General features: G+C 39.4%; 1 protein-coding gene across 2 annotated transcripts in view; it reads left to right on the top strand.

Moving 5' to 3' along the window:
- The first annotated feature begins 584 nt into the window (after positions 1-584).
- lmx1bb (LIM homeobox transcription factor 1, beta b) overlaps positions 585-20,543 on the top strand; it is a 78,664-nt gene continuing 58,705 nt past the window's right edge. Inside the window, exons 1-3 of one of the 2 annotated variants that reach the window (XM_066644572.1) lie at positions 585-612; positions 4,390-4,515; positions 5,253-5,451. In XM_066644572.1, the coding sequence (XP_066500669.1) occupies positions 4,446-4,515; positions 5,253-5,451 (269 nt within the window). In that variant the 5' untranslated portion in view covers positions 585-612; positions 4,390-4,445. Of the gene's footprint in view, positions 613-3,984; positions 4,089-4,389; positions 4,516-5,252; positions 5,452-20,543 lie in introns of those variants that run through there. The other variant, XM_066644573.1, reaches the window with a different exon arrangement.

Below are 20,543 nucleotides of genomic sequence, written 5' to 3'. Positions count from 1 at the left end.
GACGAAACCTCGGTATTTCTCTTTTTGGGGACCTTCTAAACATCACGAGGCTTTCGCTTTGATTAGTTTTATGCTTATCCAGTGAGGTCTGCCTTTATGAAACACTTCGTAAAGCAGTGGCTCAGGGTTCCAAAAAGCCAGGCCAAAGCACTTTTGTATAACTAACACACACACACACACACTGCTCATTTACCATGGCCTCTGACAGTCCTCTTTTCTTCTTTCCTGGCACTTAATGGGTCATTTAGTGCAGAGTTTAGTATAAAGCGGCACCCAGTCGACCTTTATGTTTAATTGTTTTGGAGGCTGTAGTTCATGACCACAGAGGAAGCCAGGTGTGCTCTGATCTGAGTAGTACTTTGAGCTATACGTTCTGAATGTACTCAGGGTCATGGCTGTTTGGCTCTTGCTATCCCTTATTACGCTCGGTCCATCACGGTGTTGTAAAACGCTGGATATCGTCGGCTTTTTTGTTCTGATTCAGGTGCAGTTCCAGATGTAACCGCTGGAGTGCGCCTCTGTCCGAACGCAGCGTGGAACGGTAGGTAATGGAGAGCCGTGGTGCTCCACACGCGCATTAGAAAGAAGAGGCAGCGAACCCATGACAGCGAGGTAACCCAGCTCTCTGTTACATACCACTGTCAGTCATGGGATTTAGCCGATATTAATAATGCCTAGTTTATTATCTGTTTATTAATTATGATCTGCGCCTACGTTTATACACGGTGAATAGGTTGGATTTGTTTATTATTATTATTATTTTAAAAATATATTAAATGCATTATTTTTTATTATTAACATTATTGTCAGTAGCCGTAGAAATAATAATAATAATAGTTGTAGCAATAGTATTTTACAATAATAATTATAACAATAGTATAAACAATAATTATAATAATTAAAATATTTTCGAACATGTCTACTATATTAACTGTTTGAATGTATACAAAGATATCACTCATTATTTTTATTAATTGTTCCGTGACGTATTAAATGATCACTGTGAACATCTTTAACCTATTTTCACGCACAATTTGACTATTGATGTTCCTGTTAATTAGCACTTTTGCTAACTCTACGATAAGCCCACAACGCTACTCTATACTACCGTATGCCATTTTAAATATTTATTTATTTATTTGTCTATCAAAATGTATTTACTGTTAAAAGTATATATATATATTCAAAATCAAAGGCTTGTCCTGTTCGTACTGTATCCTCTAATAAATATTTAGAAATAAATATGGATTACAGTGCCCGCCTTCAGCTTTGTGCCTCTACGTGAAGGCTGTCTGCCGCGCCCGTCCAAAAAACACACGTTAACGCAATAAACGGTTGAAGCCACTGGACTCCGTTAAGCTTCGCAAACACAGCGCGCGGCGCTCGATGACAGCTTGGGTTTGGTCAGACTCTGAATTTATTTGCCTTCTTGGACATTTCAGCCGCTGGATTTATTCACCGGGCGATAAATAACGCCGTCTAATTAAGTCTAGAATAGGCCTTCATTCACTCTCTCTCTATCTCTCTCTCTCCACCTCCACTTACTTCCCTTTTTATACGCTTGGTTCAGTCGGGCTCCAGCTGATAGCAAAGCTCGCTCGACTGGAGACTGTTGGAGTTTACTGGATTGTATTTGTGACTACTGGAGTCTACCGAAGACAATTGCATTATCAGCTGAGCGTCATAGGAGAAGCGCGTTGAGAGGAATTTAGTTGCTGAGGTGCAGTGGCCTGTGGATGTTAAAATGTGAACTGGAGTGTTGTTGTGCTTTTCTAATATGTGTGTGTGTATGTGTGGAGTGAGGGTGGGTGGGAGTTTAATAAAGGTGCATAACCTAGTATCCGTGGGTAATTGTATGAAGGCTAGAAAAGAGCTCTAATTGAGAATTCTACATTTTACATTTCCAGCGAAAAGAACCGGGTTGCGAAAGGTGTGTGTGTGTGTGTTTGTTTTCCTACAAGGCCAAGGTGATATTTCCCAATTACGCAAATAGCCCAAGGTAACGATGACCACTATGTTGGACAGTGTGTGCTTATAGAAGCTCGACAACGGCTCGTTATCTAAAATAATTGAGGAAGTGCTTTTGCGTAAAGAGGGAACCCCCATTGCCCCCCCCCCCCCCAAACACACACAAGCCTCTTGAGGCAGTGAATCTCAGCGACAGCCAAAGACACGTGAAATGAATAAAAACTTGAAGCAGTAAGTACACAAGCGCTCCGCCATATGGACCCCCATCATTAGTGCAGACCAAAATAATCGATGCAGCAGATAATTTCCATCTCTGTTTTGAGTTGTATTTGGAACACTTTTTTATTTCTTTATTTATGTATTTATTTTTAATCTCTGTTTATTTATATATATTCTTATTTATTTTGCAGCCATGATATTTCTCGTTTAACAGACAACATATGCTATTAATGTTAAAATAACATCTTATAATAACATCACATACAAATCAGCAGCTTTGATATCAAATTGCTTTCGTTTATATATATATATATATATATAATACAAATTTGAGAGCATCGCCCCCTCTTTCAGACCATCGTCCAGCAGCTATACTCTTATCTGTACTGATCGCCAGGTGCAGGGGACGCGGGTCAGAAAGTTCGAGTCTTCCTGACGGACACAAAAGCTGAAAGCGGCGCGGCCACGATGCTCCACTGAATCATATCAAAGCTCCGAGCTCCAGAGCTTCGCACAACACACTGCAACGATGCAGACCATTCATCCCGCTCTCAGACCGTCTCCATCGAAAGCTATTCGTACACAACTAGAATTAAATAATAATCACACACACATATATAATTTATTTTTAAACAAACATAAATGTTTTGACTGAAACAGTTATTGCTTCAAATCAAAAGCAATATTTTACATCAGGTGAAAATCAGACCAAATCTATCTCTTGCATTTTTTTTTAAATTAGAAAATAAGTAATAATAATAATAATAAGGAAATTATCACCAAAAAATGACAAAAATTCCTGCTAAATATAATAATAATAATAATAATAATAATAATACTCAAAATGTTAATTTAAACAATAAATATTCATCTGAATTCGTCCTAAGCCTGATGAATAATAAATAATTTTTCTCAGAGCTGTATGTATTCCCCCGTTTAAAACGTGTCTATGTAGTTTTTGAGCCTAAATGTTCACATTCCCCGGGGTGTATGAAAGAGGTTCTAAAGGCATCTTTAACTGAACTCGCTCGTAATTTTAACCGGCTTCCGACCTCACCTCGATTTTCTTTCTTACCTTCTTGCTTACTTTACTCGCTTTTTCCTGTTTTTAACTCATTTCATTATTTGTTTTCCTTCATCCGTTTTTTTTTTCTTTAATGCTCTTTTGCATTTTTTTCTAACATTATTTTTCTTTGCCTTTTCCATCTACACATTACTTTCTAATTATATTCTTCTTTTCTCTGTACTCCCTTTCCTTTTTGTTGGTTATTTCGTCCTCATTTTCTTTATATTTCCTTGTTTCTATTTCTTATTGCCTTTTTTTTACTCCCTCCCATTTTTTTCTTTCCTGCCGTTAGCTCCTTGTTCTGTCCCACTCTCCTCTGTATTCCTTTTTTTTACCATTTCACGTCCTCGTCTCTCTCTCTCGCTCAGTGTGTGTGTGTGTGTGTGTGTGTGTGTGTGTGTGTGTGTTTGTCTCTCTCGGACGGAGACTCGTGCTCTCTGCGTTGAGGACAGCGGCTCTGCACCAATAGCAGCGCGTTTGCACTCGGGAGTGAAGGCGGGCAGTAAGAGGAGAGGGGGAGGAGGAGGAGGGGGCTTTTCCCTCAGCTCCTCTCAGGCTTAGGGCTTTCGTGAACGCCGCGGATCTCAATGGCACACTCATTTACCACTCAACACCGTGACATCTCAGTCTCACTGCTGTGGATTTTTACTGGGTTTTCTCGTTGGTTTCTGCCGCGTGTTTCTGCGCTGGCTTCAGGGGGAGGACCTTGCTCTGCTGCTTTAACACTACAACGGCCCGGATACAAACTTTAGCGCCGTGCAGAGAGAGAAACTAATAGACAAAAAAATCCAAACAAACCAAATACCAGAGCACTCTCCAGCCTCCTCATTAGCAGGTGATTGGTCAACTTTTGCAGCTCTTTCTTTCTCTTCTCTCCTCTCTCTCTCTCTCTCTCTCTCTCTCTCTCTCTCTCTCTCTCTCTCTGCCAAAACGCCTCGGGTTCTTGAAGGCGAAGAAGCCCCTCGAGCTGACAGCAGCAGCGAGAAGTTTGCAAAGAGGGCGTAAACAGGGCCGTGTTTCAGAGTTCGAGTGTGTTTGCTGTCAGCTGATGCTGCTGATGTTTATGGGCTTTAGTGTGGGCATTTGAAACGAGAGCGTGGCTGACGAACGCACTCTTCTTGTGGACATTGCAACAGGTCCTGTGTCCCTGCAGAGGCGCCTGTGCGCGGGAAGGAGCTCCCGGTGTTCAGACATGCTGGACGGCATCAAAATCGAAGAGCACCCGCTACGGACCGGCCAGACTGCCCTCGGAGTCATGCTGGGTAAGGGCTCTCCGAGCCGCTGCAGGGCTTTTTTTGCATAAGAAAAGGTTATTATTTATAGTCTAAAAAAAGCTGTCATAGGAAATGTGCCTTAGCGTCCCATGTCACGCGCTACACCATCATACGCATGCCAAACGAAGGCCGATTTGACTGAAAACATGAGCGTACCAGTACTTTACACGAACCGTTACACAGCAAATTTACAGTGTTAAATAACCAACTTTAGTCTTAAATTGACCCTGAAGGTTTTAAAGATTGTTAAAGTTTATTAGCACTCTAATATTACTGTTAATTTAACTCTGGTGGATAGGCTGTGTACCAGTAAGTCATACCTGTGAGTTATCCGGGTTTAATATCCGGGTAATTGACTGTGGAGAACTTTATCCAAACATCAGGCATCCTTTACACTGACCAGTCATTGAACAGTAGTGAATGCCTTAACAATATTGTGTCTGTAATGTGCTGTGAAATGTGGACCATTTAAAAATGATTTACTGGAGGAACTAACCGTTGAAGTTTCAACATTTAACCAATTTAATAATTTAATATTTGTAGAATGAGTTTTTTTAATTATACAATTAAAATGTGTTGAAAAATAAAATATGATTTGTTATAACATTTAAAAAATGCTTTTTTTGGGTCTTGTTTTTGTAATGGCTTGGTTGCTGATGTACGGTTTTGGAAGTCCATGTAACGGTGAGCTCTCTGCGTGGGGGTGTGTTTGTGTGTGTTTACAGGGTCGGAGTGTCATCATCATCATCATCATCAGGCGGTGTGTGAAGGCTGCCAGCGGCCCATATCCGACCGCTTCCTCATGCGTGTGAACGAGTCCTCGTGGCACGAGGAGTGTCTGCAGTGCGCAGTTTGTCAGCAGCCCCTCACCACCAGCTGCTACCTTCGCGAGAGAAAACTCTACTGTAAACACGACTACCAACAGTAAGAGCAATGCTTCTCCGAAGTCTTTACCACACACACAAACACCCCTTCATCCCTTCATACAAAATGCTGCTGGGGCTCGGTTTGTGGTTTCAATTCACTGACCACCATTTACATCCAACGTGGAGAGCCCTCCTCCCAAAATGACCCAGCTACTATTTGGTCATGTTTCGAATAAGACTCATTTTATACATGACTGAGCTTTAGTTTTTGTCATTTGGAGTACGATTATATATGCAAACGTACAGGAAACATGTGGCTTCTATGTATTTGAATATTTGTGGGTTTTTTAAATTGTTTTTATTTTTTATTTTAACGGATTTTGTTCGCGTTTGGGCTGTATTTATTTTAGGCATGCGCAGAGCAAGTTACCGGCGGAATGTTTGGTTTTAAAAAGTGAAGGCCTCGTTAGGTCCTTCGCTGTTCTGGGGAGTGGTTGACCACCTGTCATCGGTATGGTCAGCAATGGTCAAAGAGTTACAGAGGCTTATTGAGTCCGCAGAGGACCGTTAATGTTTTTGGGCAGCGTTATTTTCTTCACATCGGTCAAATATTAACAGCAAATATTGGTTAGGCCTATTTTTTACATTTTATGGTTTACATTAGGGGTAGGAGTAAATAGAAAAACCGGTGATTGTGATTATTGTGTATATATTTATTGTTTTGATATAAACGAATTGGTGATTTATTTAAGTTCGGTAACTGTATGTGGTTTTTAGGTATATTTTTTCCTCTCGAAAATATATTATTTGCTGGGAAACATCTAGGTAATCGTGCAGTAGTCTAACAATCAATAAACGTTTAACAGTTACCTACGTCACGAATTATATTGTTGTCGAAGTGGTCCAATATGTCTGCACTATATTGAGCAGCATATTTCTCGTAACTGTAGGCTGTTTGCTATTTCTCATTTTAGAATGTGTGGTTTCATCCTGATGGGTATGTAGGTGTGTGTGTGTGTCTGTGTATGTATTTTAATACGGTGCTCCATTTCATATGCTCCGTATTCACTCTTATCTCTCTGTTGTTGCTGTTAGTGGAAGATGCTGGTATGTAATCGTTAGTATGTAAAGGCATTGCGCTCATTAAATAAACGCAGCAGACTTTGAGATGTGTCCCTTTCACACTCGGCTATTCTTCACCCCAGCAGGCCTTAGCTGAGCGTAAGCAGAGCAAATGAGAGTTCCAGCTGAGACTCTGGAGATACTAGCAGGCCAGATACATTCACAATAATGGCCGTCGATGGCGATTATTTAATGCAGTGTACTCGTGTGTGTGTGTGTGTGTGTGTGTGTGTGTGGAAAAGCAGAGATAAAGAACCAACGAATACTTTGGATTTTCCAAATGGACATTCCTTTCTAATTTGTATTTTATTTGTAGTGTTAGTGTTTTTAATTTGAGATGATCACTTACGCGGAAAATGGCTAGAGGACGTACCTGTGTGTGCGTGCCTGCGCGCGCCTGTGTGTGTGTGTGTGTGTAGGTGTGTGTGTCACGCTTGCCTGAGCATGAACCCTAGTGCAAGTAGAATTATAAAAGAAATAAATATTCTTTTTACAGCAAAGGCGGGCCGACTATTTAAAGATATTAGGCAACAATTTTATACTTAAACATTGTCGAGGATGTTTACGAAAACTGCGTAAATGATCCCATTTGTTTTGTCAGAATTATGATTGCTGTATTAACGGTGTCCTGTGCTTTTTTTCCCCTCAAATCTGTGCACACAATGCACTTGTAGCGCTGTACACGGCTTCAAACAGGCGTTGTTTCAGAGCGATTTTGTGTGTGTGTGTGAGAGAGAGAGAGCTTACCTTTACACAAACTCCCCCTTCAGCAGCGCATTTATTTGTTTGATCGCACTGATGGCCTACTTAGAAATGTAATTGGCACCTTTTGGACTTTTATGACATTCATTTAGGTTGTAGTTGTCAGAGCTGAGCGCCTGTGGCTCAGGGCGGAGAGCTAACGGCCGTGCGGCTGGATCTCTGCCTAATCACATCCCAACATCGATTGATTCATGCGCTGCAATCATTACAGACATAAATCAAAGTAGCGCATTAGCTTCATATTCACACCTTTCTGAGTTCCTCTCTTCTTCTTTCCTTCCCTCTCCTCTCCGGCAGCGTCCCGCGCAGATTTACGGCATGTTTTCAGACCCAAATTGCAGCCCCGTCAGTAATTCCGGGCAACGTGAGTCTAATCGTGTAAATTAAGGATTGACTTTAAGGCTCATGACACACATTTAATGTGTAACGGATCACCTATTGGAGTTAGAAATATTATTAAACGATGTTGACGGATATAATAATAATGATGATTATACTTTTATAATAATAATAATAATAATAATAATATAAAATTAACAAGAAGAAGTAGACGAAAATAAGATGAACAACAACAATAATCACAGTCATAATAATAATTTTCTTACTCTTCTATTGTTATTTTTCAAGAGCGACGACAAGAATAAATATAATAATATCAATAACGACATTTTCTTTATTTCACACAAATAGCTTTCTCCTTATTATTTATATTCAAAATGATGTTATGTATTATTATTATTATTATTATTATTATTATTACTATTTCTATTCGGACTTCATTAAGTCGGATAATGAAACGATCGATTACTCCTTCTTGTCACATTTCATTTCACCTGTTAGGTGTGTGGCAACGAAAATATGTGGGGGGAAAAAAGGTCATAAGGTTTAATTCCGGGCACAACCAAAAAAAAAAAAAAAAAAAAAAACCGGAAGTGTCTGGACAGTAATACAAAGACGTTCAATCGTTACAAAACTTACTGATGTGTAAAATATTATTTAATTTTTCCCCCCACAAAAAATAATTATAAAGCTCAGGTTTTTAATTTTAGTTTTACAATGGTTTTATATTTCTCATTTTAGTGGCATTGTTAATATTCCTTAAAAAGTTTTAGTTAAATTGTTTTGGGCAGCATCTTCAAGGTTATGTCTTTAAATCAGTTATTCTATTGTGTTCTATTTGGTTCTATTTGACACACGCGGCGCTCAGCTAGTTGTGCTACATAAGCATGTATAGAATCACCTGGGTGGTATCTGCTGACCTCAGCAGGGGGGCCATAAGTGTGTTTTGTGTGTATGTGTGTGTGCGCGCGCGCGTGCTGAGAGGCTTGTTACCCCAGGAGAGAATTCTGATCCAATGCTGGGACTTTGGATATTATCCCAGAGCAGTATGTGTTGTGATTCTGACTTTGGGTTGCTCCTTATTTCTACAACAAGATGCACACACTTTATGCAGCCACTGTGCATGTGTCACAGTGTTTGTTGTTTCATCCACAGCTGCTGATATATGAGATAAATCCCATAATCTGTATTCATATCATGATTATAACTGATTATGATTATGTAAATGTAAATTAGCTATATACAAACCCCAATTTAAAAAAGGACAGTAATGCTTGTATAAGTAAAAGTGGTTGGCATAGACCTATTCTTAGGAAGGACTTTGTTTTTCCTGAATTCTCCTTTCATGCCTAGGCATGATTATATCTCAAATTTAAGAGGTTTTTGGAGTATTTCTCATTGTTTCTAGTTTACAATAGCCCCATGTCCTTTTTTGGCATGTGTTGCAGGAATTGCTATATGTTCATTGCAACATCAGTTTTTTAAATGTTTAAATACAAGTCAAGGTGTATTTAGAAATCATAGCTTTCTGTTTTTGTTATTGTAGCATTGGGTTTGTATGAGATTTCCCTGACATGGCTTATGGCATGTCAGTATTGTATACTTTCTTTTCTGTCATGAATTGATTTTCAACCAGAGTTGGAGCATTCTCCTGTACTGTTCTGACTGTTGATAGCTAAGCTGGTCCATTTTGTTTTGTTGCAGAAGCAATTTTGCCATGAGTAGGAAGTTGTGGATGTGTTCCCTGTTGTGCTGATGGGTGTTTTTTTAACGCTGAGGGAGTGTCCTTTTGCCATGTGTTGTTTTTTAATTTACCCTGCTCGTCACATGGGATGTGGCGCTAGCGCTGACGAAGGTGAATTTAGGCTGGCTGTGTATGGTTGTTGGACTCCAGGGCTATGGATCCTACTGAATCACTAGGAAGCAGCGGGTGCTAAAAACACATTGGTATTTTTTTTTTACCATCATTCCTTTACTACCTCATGCTCTGTCATGCTGTTCTGTATCCTGCACCATGATTTACATATTCCAATGTATGGTGGACACACCCTCCTATTGAATATTTTTAATGAAGCCTAGTAGGTACTTTCGCCATTACAAACATTGATGTCACACAGACACTCATAAACAGACATTTAATGGTATAAATAATCCCATTTTCCGTAAAATGCTACAAAACATTTAACTGTGATTTATTAATTATCTTGAAGCTTAATTTAACTCACAATATTGAAAATATTTCTAATACATTGGCTGACCAACCACATGGTTATATATTTTAAATATGAACACCTACTGCAAAAAATAAATAAATAAATAAACTATATATTAGCATGGGGTAAAATAGGAGTAAAAAATGACAGAATATTGAAGTTACATAATTTTAAACAGCATACTTTAAGCAGTATAAACATAGCATCTATTAATGGATCAATCTTTGCGATCACATACGGGTCTTGCTCACCAAAATGTTGCCCAATGTCAAAAAAGAACCCATCTTAATAAAAAAGATAATTAGTTAATTCAGTATTTACATTACATAATTTTCAAAAGATTCAGGGAATCCAGAAAAATCAAAATAGTTTTGATGCAAAGCTGGAAACCACTAGTTAATGTGCATGACATCTGAGCCCTCAGATGGCATTTCATGAGAAACCACCGAGCCACATGGGCTTGAACATAATCTGAAAAAATATTGCCATTTCACACATCCTGCAGCTGCATCAAGAAATGCAACCTGAAACGTTTTTGCAAGGAGAAACTCAAAGAACTCAGCTGTGTGTTCATAACAGTTTCGGGTTGCATTATATCCAAGCCCATCTCAGACGGTCCAGTCAATGGTGGAAAAATGCTGTGGTCAAATAAATCCATGCTTCTGCTTGTTTTGGAAAAGTTGGGACCAGTCACACTGTTATCAGTGAAAGGTACAAAAGCCCACATCTATCATGGTATGGGGCACCTTGCATATGTATTAAGGTACCACTTATGTGGAGGTGTGTGTTGGGATTTAGGAGAGATAAGTTGGCTTTAAGTCAATGCCTTTTCCTGGGAAGTACATGGGTATATCTCAACAAGACAATCAATGCATTACAGAGTGTGCATGTCCTTGACTAGTGTACCTTCAGTCTGGATCCATCTCCTTTGGTGCATCAGGAAAAGAAGAATTAGACAACAGAGGCCATAAAGTGTTGTGCAGTTGAAGTTTTGTATCAAGAAAACTAAAAATCTGCTTGCAAAAGGGCAGCACTTTGTATCCTCGGTTCCCAAATTATTTCAAATGTAATTAAAAGGAAAGGTGATATAACACAGTGGTAAATATGCCTCTGTACCACTTTTTTTTAAAATCAGTTTTTTAAAATATAAAAAATAGTGTCATTTGTCAAGTGAAAACATTGAATTGTTTTTGTACTTTTTTCAGTTTAAAGAAAATTTAACAGAACAAACCAATCACAGATTCTTATCTGTATTATATTTGAAATAAATAAATATATATAAATAATATTAGGTGTGAATAATTCTTCACAAATGTTGATTGTCTAATAGTTTCTATGTAAATATGAGCTGATATTGATACAGAAACATTTGGAATTACAAAAAAATCACATACATTTGTTGGAATTGAATAAAATGCTGACATTTTAGGTTGACAGCCTGGTATCACATACATTTTTTACTCTTCCTTAACATAGGTGCAACTATTATTCATCATTTGTTCATTCATTCATTGTCTGTAACCACTTACTCAGTTCAGGGTCGCGGTGGGTCCGGAGCCTACCTGGAATCACTGGGCGCAAGGCAGGAACACACCCTGGAGGGGGCGTCAGTCCTTCACAGGGTGACACACACTCACACATTCACTCACACTATTATTCATTACATCTTTATCTGTCCATTGCCAACGCCATTGTTTTTTCTTTAGCAAATGCCCGCCTATAATAGTCCTAATTGATGCTGCTGAAACTTTTATTGAATATAGTGCAGCAGATGCTTTCTGTAAATACTCTAGGCCCTGAAGGAAAGAAAAAAAAGAGTGTGAAGGGCTTGGGTTGAGTGAGCATGAAGATTTGACAGACTTAAGGAAAGTGATGGGAGTGTGTTGGTTCTGCTGCTTGGCTCAGGGCTGGCTGTTGGTTAGCCCCTTACCGAGCCGTCCTCTGGGCTGCAGGGCTGAAGCTCAGCCTGTTCCTCTGCACGGAAGTATTAGGTTCTGTGTCAACATCAGCCCAGACTCTCCCAGCAGCATTAAAATGATGCAATGATCTGTCATCCCGTGACTAGCATGCCTTAATGCTTTGACCTGACGGGATGTTATTTTGAATGGGGGCTGGGGTGTTAGATGGTGTTCTGCTGAATTCCACCTACATTGTATAAGAGAGGATTCTCTGTGGTGGACTCGTTTCTCCTAGAATATATGTAGTAATATAAAAGCATGTATTGTTTGTTCGTCTGCTTTTCTTGTCATTTGAGAAGGTAATACATGTTGATGTTTAACGGAGGAGCTACAAATATAAAAAGACTTTGCATACTGAGAATTCTTTTGCTTTTAAGTACATTACTGGTTATTCTTAATATTACTCTAGGTGCTATGAAGAGCATTAAATATGCATTAAAAATGAACAGTTCCGCAGGCATTTAGCTTACCGTTCTGCACAACCTGCTTAATGCTGCCTTGGTGTTTGCGTTAATTACAGAATCTTCACTTAGCCAGGTAATTTGATCTTTTTATTTTATTTATTTATTTAATAAAATATGACCATTGGTTTTGATAAGAACATATGTTAAAAGGTAGGTCTGACACATTTTGTGAAGGTTTTTCAGAAGTAGCCTGTACTGGTGCTAGACAGTAACAATAGCGTACTATTTTTGGTGCTATTAAGAATCATGTTTAAGAATCATATACAGAACCTTGCATTGTACAGAACATTTAAGGACGAGCTCTCAGGAAAGTCAGGTTACAAAATGTCTCGAGTTGTAACATGAAGGATACATCTTCAGTACCTGTAGGAAAGGGAGCATAATACATAATTGTGGTTATATAGATTCTATACACCTGCTACACACTAATAATATACAGTCCATGTACAAACCTTTAAAATTTGACTAAAAAGGCTAGTACACAAGATATTAACATACTACACCATTTCTTACTAGCAAGATATGGTGAATTGTTACTATGACAGCACACATCTTAATAAACTTCAGGTGCAATGCTGTCTGCCATTTTTTTTTCAAAGACCGAAAATGAAATATCTCCTTTCACACTGTGTAGTGCACAGTGAAAGTCATACCATCATGGTTTTTGCAATAAAATAGAGCATTTGGGCATGTTTTCCCCATGTCTCCATGGGTTTCCTCCAGGTGCTCCAGGTGTTGGTACGTGGATTGGCTACTTAAATGTGTGCCATGTGTCATGTGATGGACCGGTGGCCCCTCCAGGATGTGTTCCCGCCTTGCGCCCAGTGATTTCAGGTAGGCTCCGGGCCCACCGTGACCCTGTACTTAGGGGTGGGCGATATAGCCCTAAAATAATATCACAATATTTCAGGGTATTTTCACGATAACGATATCCTTGGCGATATGATGAAACAATGAAAAATACTTTTATTAATTTCAAGAACACACTATTGCAACAGGGCGGCACAGTGGCGCAGCAGGTAGTGTCGCAGTCACACAGCTCCAGGGGCCTGGAGGTTGTGGGTTCGGTTCCCGCTCTGGGTGACTGTCTGTGAGGAGTTTGGTGTGTTCTCCCCGTGTTCGTGTGGGTTTCCTCCGGGTGCTCGGGTTTCCTCCGGGTGCTCCGGTTTCCTCCCACAGTCCAAAAACACACGTTGGTAGGTGAATTGGCAACTCAAAAAGTGTCCTTAGGTGTGAGTGTGTGAGTGAATGTGTGTCTGTGTTGCCCTGTGAAGGACTGGCGCCCCCTCCAGGGTGTATTCCTGCCTTGCGCCCAATGATTCCAGGTAGGCTCTGGACCCACCGCGACCCTGAATTGGATAAGCGGTTACAGATAATGAATGAATGAATATGTATTATATATTAAAACTATTAAATGGTTTTATTTATTAAAAGTATTTATTTTACTACAAGTGTAATTTCAATCATTCAGAGCCACTTTCCACCATACTTCACTGTGCCTAAACCACTCATGTAAAGAACATATGCCATATTATGGTTAATTGCATGATGTCATTGGGTAAACATGTTACAATATGATATCGCTATATCACAGTAATTTTTTTTACGTCCAAAACACCACTTAGTGTTCATTAAAACAGAAATCTTACAAATTATGATCTGTCCTCCTGAAAAAGCATATGCAGGATAAATATTGTAGGATACGTTTTACGATTTCAGAAGCACAGCTACAATATTTATAGTATATATTAATAAGCAAAAGTGATTTGGTATTTTATTTGCAGTGTGTAGGCCTTAAAATTACTTTACTTGACTTGACTTGACTTGAATAAACAGATGCTATGAAAAAGTTCCTTAAATAAACAGGAATCATGGATATCTGGCATTGAGGTTTTTATACAGATACTTTGACAAAGCGGACTAGAGTATTTTTCTTTTCTATCATGTCCTCATATGACCATGTTTACCTTCCAAGAGTTCATCTGGAAAGGTGCTGTAGAATTTGCAGGGTGTCTAGTAAGTGAGCCCCAGCCTAGCTGCTCCAGTGCCTGCTCCGACTGCTCCAGCGCAGCTGCCCTGGCCTCCAGCATGTGTCTGCTGTGACTGGGCTTTTCACGCAGATGTTGGAAAGATCTTGTGTGGAGGTGTCAGATGATGCCAGGGTTGTGCAGCCTGGTCCAGACCGGCTCTAGTGACCTCTTCCCACATTCTACCAGCACATGCAGATATGATCATGGGTTTGAATTTAGCTCCAGAGCAGGAGGCTCACTTCATCACCAGCCTGTGGCATCCTCAGCATGTACTTAACAGTCCATCGAAGGTTTGCTTATAGACCCATGCTTGAAAAAGTTGAAATGGCGCATTTCGCACCAAAAATTACTTGCAGTATTGAACTCTAGAAAATAGTGCCGTGTAAATTGGGATTTTTTTTAATGACATATTTGACATTTTTAAAACCTCTTTTGTGTAGGTTTGAATTGTGAAAAATGATTGTCCATCTGTGACATTGAATTTTGAAATTTGAAATTTAATGAATTTGAAAATTGAATTAAATTAAAATTAAATTATTAGCCTTTCAGTGTCTCCCAGTCAAAGTTTGACAAGTTTGAAAGTCAGTATTCATTTTTATAGTTTTTACGTCCTCCTTCAGATTCTTTTTTCTTCTCTCATGCGCTCTCTCTCTCTCAAAATCATTCAATGAAAGTCAATGAAAAGTTATTTTATTCTAAATATTTTGGATAATTTCTGTTGATCCATTCATCATGACATTTCATTTTCACACAGTGTTGTGTTTACAGGATGTAGTAACTAATAATCAACAAAAATGGAGATACAGGTTTTTTTGGGCAGTGATGATATGTATTACTCTCTCTCTCTCTCTCACCCCCCCCCATATTGTAATGAGATTAGTCTCTCTCTCTGCAGCAGTAGAAGTGACTGGTGTGAGTGGCAGAGATCAGTCCTGTATCCTAGGCTGCTTTGGTAATCTCTGGGCTGCTTTGTACTGAATGGAGGGTCTGGCGGAAGCTGTGTGCTCTAATCCCTTTATTCGTGTCGGGGGGAGAAAAGAGGCTTGAATGGGGCGGAACGGGACAGTGTTCTGGAATGGCACTAGTACTGACTGCCTTCTGAGCCCTCTCTCACAGCCAAGTGAGCATGAGAGATCTTATGAGACACACACACACACACACACACACACACACACACACACACACACACACACCACCCCCACAATCCCCAATCCCCTTCCACACACACACGCAAGCTCATAGAGATCAATGTGTTCTCCCTATTTAAACAGTTATTAAATATAGTTGTGCAGTGTGTAAAATGCATATATGCATATGTACTCCATATATGTATTTTGTCATATATATATATATATATATTTATATATATATATATATATATTTTTTTTTTTTTTTTTTACTGCCCCGGTTTAATTAGCATTTGTATTTGAATTGTGTCAGCTGCCGTGTAAAATGAAGGCTATTTAGATTTAATGTAATTAAGCCTATCATTATCAGCAGTGTGTGTGAACGTTTGTTTGTCCACATTTAAACGGCCTGGGAGGAGCAGTGGCCTTGACTGCAATAAATAAGCTCCACCAGTTCCTGGAGACCCCACTGCTGTCTTTTGTGCCCACTCAGCTCTCCATCTCCTGGGCTTAGCCTCCACTGTGCTGCACCCTGTCTTTCCTGGAGGCAATCTTTCTCCAGCAGGAGCTCCCCACTGCTCTTTATTTACTCATTCAACATGTTGGAAGTCTGTTAGACTGCAGATCAGGCGCACTGAAACCAATCTGATTACTGCCCACTGCTGGGTCCTGGTGTATGCACCAGAGTAGACGTTCAAGCAGGTTACTACTTGGTCCAGTGGACTGATTGTAAGTAACATTTACATATTCGAAAATTATTCTCGAAGAGCATTGCAAAACACTGGACCCGCAGTATTATATAAGAATCTTAAAGGAAAACGAGGCAAAATTTTAAACAAAATATTTTTGCTCTTGGCTCCACTCTCCTACAGTTGCAGAGTGTAATCATTTTTTTCAGCACTCTCCTGAAATCAAGGAAAATGGGGAGGGATCTGGTGGTTTACATAGTGCAGTTTATGCAGTGCTGAGCGCAGAGCAGCAATGTTAGAGTCTCCTTTTCCTGTTACAGGTCAGTGGAGCATCACAGTGATTTTAAAGCTGTAATTTTAAGGTAAAAAAAAGAAATACTACCTAGTGTTACTTTTATATTTAACAATTTAAAACATGTTTGTGCACCTTATATATGCATATTACATTTTGCTTCTTTGAGGAGTGTCAGGGGTTGTTAATGACGTGTGTTCTAAACTGCATCACACTCGTTCGTGTCAACCGCTTGACCCTGTCTCTTTTGGCCTCCCATTATGTTTTGGTCTTCTAGATTATCTTCTGAGTGACATCTGAACAAGTCCAGACACATAATACTTCCTATTAATATTGAGGATCAGACATGTCTGAGAGGTGCTAGGAAAAGCTATGCTGTCCATCAGTACAGCAGCGTCAGTTCTCAGCGTGTGTGTATCCGGGGCCAAATCCTGAACCCCGACCTCAGCAGGCCGTCAAGAACTCTAACTATGCCTCCTTCCCTTCAGGGCCTGTGGGCAGTTCAGGGGGGGTGGTTTAGATAAACTGAAAGGACAAAGTTTAAGTCTGCAAAAACCCTTCGACCCCCCCCCCCCCCCCCCCAAAAAAAAAAAAACTCCAACCCCAGCCTTTCTGTCCCTTTCTAGGTGGGGTTTGAAGATAGCAGCTGATCAGCCCATTGCTGACTGGGCCTGGAAAAACAAACGCGAGTGCGAAACGAAGCAGATCGCCTTTCAGTGTCTCCCAGTCGCCGTGGGTCAGAGAGCCCCCCCGCAAGCACCTAAAATGATTTGTACTGGAGGTCAGCCGACCCATGGCGGCTTCAAAAAGCGGTGAGGGGAAATATTTGGAAGATAGAGAGGTTAGGAGCAGTGGAGGAGTCGACAGGAGGCAGTGTGAGGGAAGGAGGGGAGAAGGATGAGTTGGAGAGGGAGGAGAGAGGAGGCCGTACGCCAGTGATGAGTGGCCTTACAACAATACAGATGTTTGGCTTTTCCCAAGCGCTTGGCCACAGATTTGGAAGAGCTAAAGAGACAGGGCCAGTCAGAGATAATTTGATACAAGTGTGAGATCATAGGATTGATAGGAACGCAGAATTTTTCATTTTCCCAGTAAATGGAAGTATTCCTCAAGTTAACTGATCTTGTTTTTTGTAGGGCCATGTTGGCTAAAGTGTGTGTGATGTGTGATGTCAGTGTGTGCTTTTTTTTTTTTTTTTTTTTGTAAATCACAGACCATGTTACAATGAAGAAATTCTGGATTAACAGATAAGGAATACAAGGATGGAAGGCAAGCAGACAGGAGTAGAGACAGGAAACGAAATGCCATGGTAAAAGAACAACTAAAACCAATGCAATAAAGAAACAAGGAAAAGCCGAAGAAAGGAAAGATAAGACAAGGAAAATGAGGATAGAACAAAAGGACAAAAAGGTAAAAGAGATTAAAGTGAAATAGAAAATAAATAAAGAAATAAGAGAAAACATACAGATGCAGTGAAGAAAGTAGAAGCCAGGAAGGAAAAACTAAAAAAAAATTAATAAGAAAGTAGAGAGGGAAGGGTGGAAGAAAGAAAGAAATCCAATGCTTTGAAGAATGGTAGTGATCAGGCTCACTCTCTCTGTTTCTCTCTCTCTCTCTCTGCTCCTCCCCATCATACTGTCCTCCCTCCTGGCTGGTGGCTAATATTTCTCTGAAAACAGCCACAATACATCTTCCTGGGAAATTCCAGTACTTGTGAATACTGCAAAATGATCCGCATGTCTCAGGAACACGCTGCTTGAAAGGATGAGATATTGAAGCTTCTCCAAACGGAATAACCCCGGATCTTGATTTATATTGTAATGACTTGCTAATGAAGACTCATATACGTACGACAGTGAGGCGTAGAACATGAATTAAACCTATTAATATTTCTTTGCTGTCGAAAATGATCTCTTCTTATTTATGACTTTGATTGCAGAACAATATAACTGAAGAAATGAATAAAATTAAGTATCAGATGATAATTTATCACATATATACATAAGGAACGCTTCAGTCAAACATAACTTCAGTTAGCAGGTGATGTTCCTTGTGGTACATCAGCAACTTATTGCATTTATCCTTAAATAATGCTAAACCGGTTTGCACTTAGGTGATATAGTATTTCCTTGACTGTTTATATATATTTTTAAATTTTATTTATTTATTTATTTTATATATATAAAAGTGGAACTTTGTATAAATGCACATATGCAGTACCTGGCTCTTACCACAGTTGCAGACAGGAGAGCTAAGTCAATGTGTGTTCCTGGGCTGTTTCTCAGTACCAAGAACACAAAGAATGGACTTGTATTCTCTAAAAGAACATTCTACAGGTCATTCTCATTGGCAAGTCATGAACCAATGAGTCCTCGTTATTTTGGGTGGAGTGAGAACAACATCCAGGTGTTTTAACCCTACTTACTGTGTATGTCCCTCCCACTTGATGGTCTCCTGCCTGCACAGATATACTTGTGGAAACCGGCTCACGACCGTATTCAAACTCCACCCCAGTATTGAGAATTGTTATAGAAAAGAGGATGAAGTTGAGATTTGCTTTTTTTTTCTTTTTTTGAAGCGGTTCCACTCTACATTTAGCTCTACTCTACATTTTGCTGTAATACAATATCACATAAAATAAAAACCAAGACATTGATACAAAGCATCAAAGCTTCTCAAGGACCTCTAATAAACAGGGAATGTATTTTGGAAAGTACCTCCCTGCTGTTGACAAACCCAATGGCAGTCTGGCAAAAGTAGGCTTGCTTGTTTTTATCTATGGATGTGTGTATTATTTTTGAGAGAATTCTTTCCCCCAAACTGGTCAAGCATATCTCATATATGGCTAAGGCAGGCAGCACAAAACTGTGACAAGCTTATCATGCTACTTGGCTTTCAGTTCATTCATTGAGCCACTAACTAAAATTGCAGCTATTGGAATATCTTAAAACAGTACTGGGGTTTAAAAGCTTGTTATATGAGCAATTCTTGGATGATTTTTATTTGGAAGTGATTAAAATGTTTTTTTTAATCATTCCTTAGATAAAGGTCTAATAAATAACACCTCCCACACAGGGTAATAAACATCCATCGCCTTTAGACCATATTTAAAAAAATCATACTTTTTTATTTAACACAGAACAAGCCTCGCATTTAAACTTGTGCTGCTACACCTCAGACCGATCCATCTCCCCTCTGCAAGGCTGTCCTACTCTTGTTGTTCTTTCTGCCGAGTGAGTTAGACGCTCGGAGGTGGGCGTCTGTCTGTTGTCAGGCGTAAAAGAGTAGACCCCCGTTAGTTGGGGAGTATCGTACTGACCTCAGGCCCCCTGAACATGAAACCAGAGCTGGCTTGTGACACTGTGAGCTCAGCTGGAGAGGCACTGGTGCCGTGACCCAGGCGGCCGGCATACTGCGTGCAGGCTCCTCTCAGGCTCCTCACATGTAGAGGCCGACCAACATTTTGAAGATTTCATGTTAGCTGTAGTGATTTTAAGGAGCTGGGTACTTTAATTATGAAAAATGAAACACTATAGCATCCAATATTTATAGTTACTCTTTGATTATGTTGTATTGGAAGTTATTAAATGAGAACTTTCAAATATGTTTGTGTGCTAGCATAAAACACTTATGCTAAAATTTAGGTTTGGATTTGTTTTATATATGTTGTTGCAGTGCAAAATAATAAAAAAAACAGTAGCTTTTTAGGAGAAGAAAAAAATACATCTTAATTTTTTAGGATTTTATTTCAAGTAATTTTGGATCATTGCTATTGGTCCATTGGTCCAGGTTGTCTGCTGTGTTCAAATGATGTAGTAAACTAAAAATAATCAAAAATGGAGATACATGTTTTTCTTTGGAGACAGACGATATTTTTGTTCTTTTAATAAAAATAATAATGATAATAATGATAATAATAATAATAATGTCAATTATTATTATTTGTATTATGGTAATTAAAAGTTTCTCAGTGTGTGTTGGACTCCTGTGTGTCACAGTGAACACTTGATCAAATATCTATATTTTTTAATATTATCCAATATTATTGACCAGACCATATTGGTCAGGCCTAACTCTCTGACACTGTATGCTGGCCCCAAGTTCTCTCAGTCTGAGCTCAGAAGGGACAGGACACTGTGCCAAACCACCTGCGG

The sequence above is a fragment of the Hoplias malabaricus genome, chromosome 14 (assembly GCF_029633855.1).
Source record: "Hoplias malabaricus isolate fHopMal1 chromosome 14, fHopMal1.hap1, whole genome shotgun sequence".
Classification (NCBI taxonomy): domain Eukaryota; kingdom Metazoa; phylum Chordata; class Actinopteri; order Characiformes; family Erythrinidae; genus Hoplias; species Hoplias malabaricus.
Note: the sequence above shows the minus strand (reverse complement) of the source record. Positions and strands in the feature narration are given on the sequence as shown.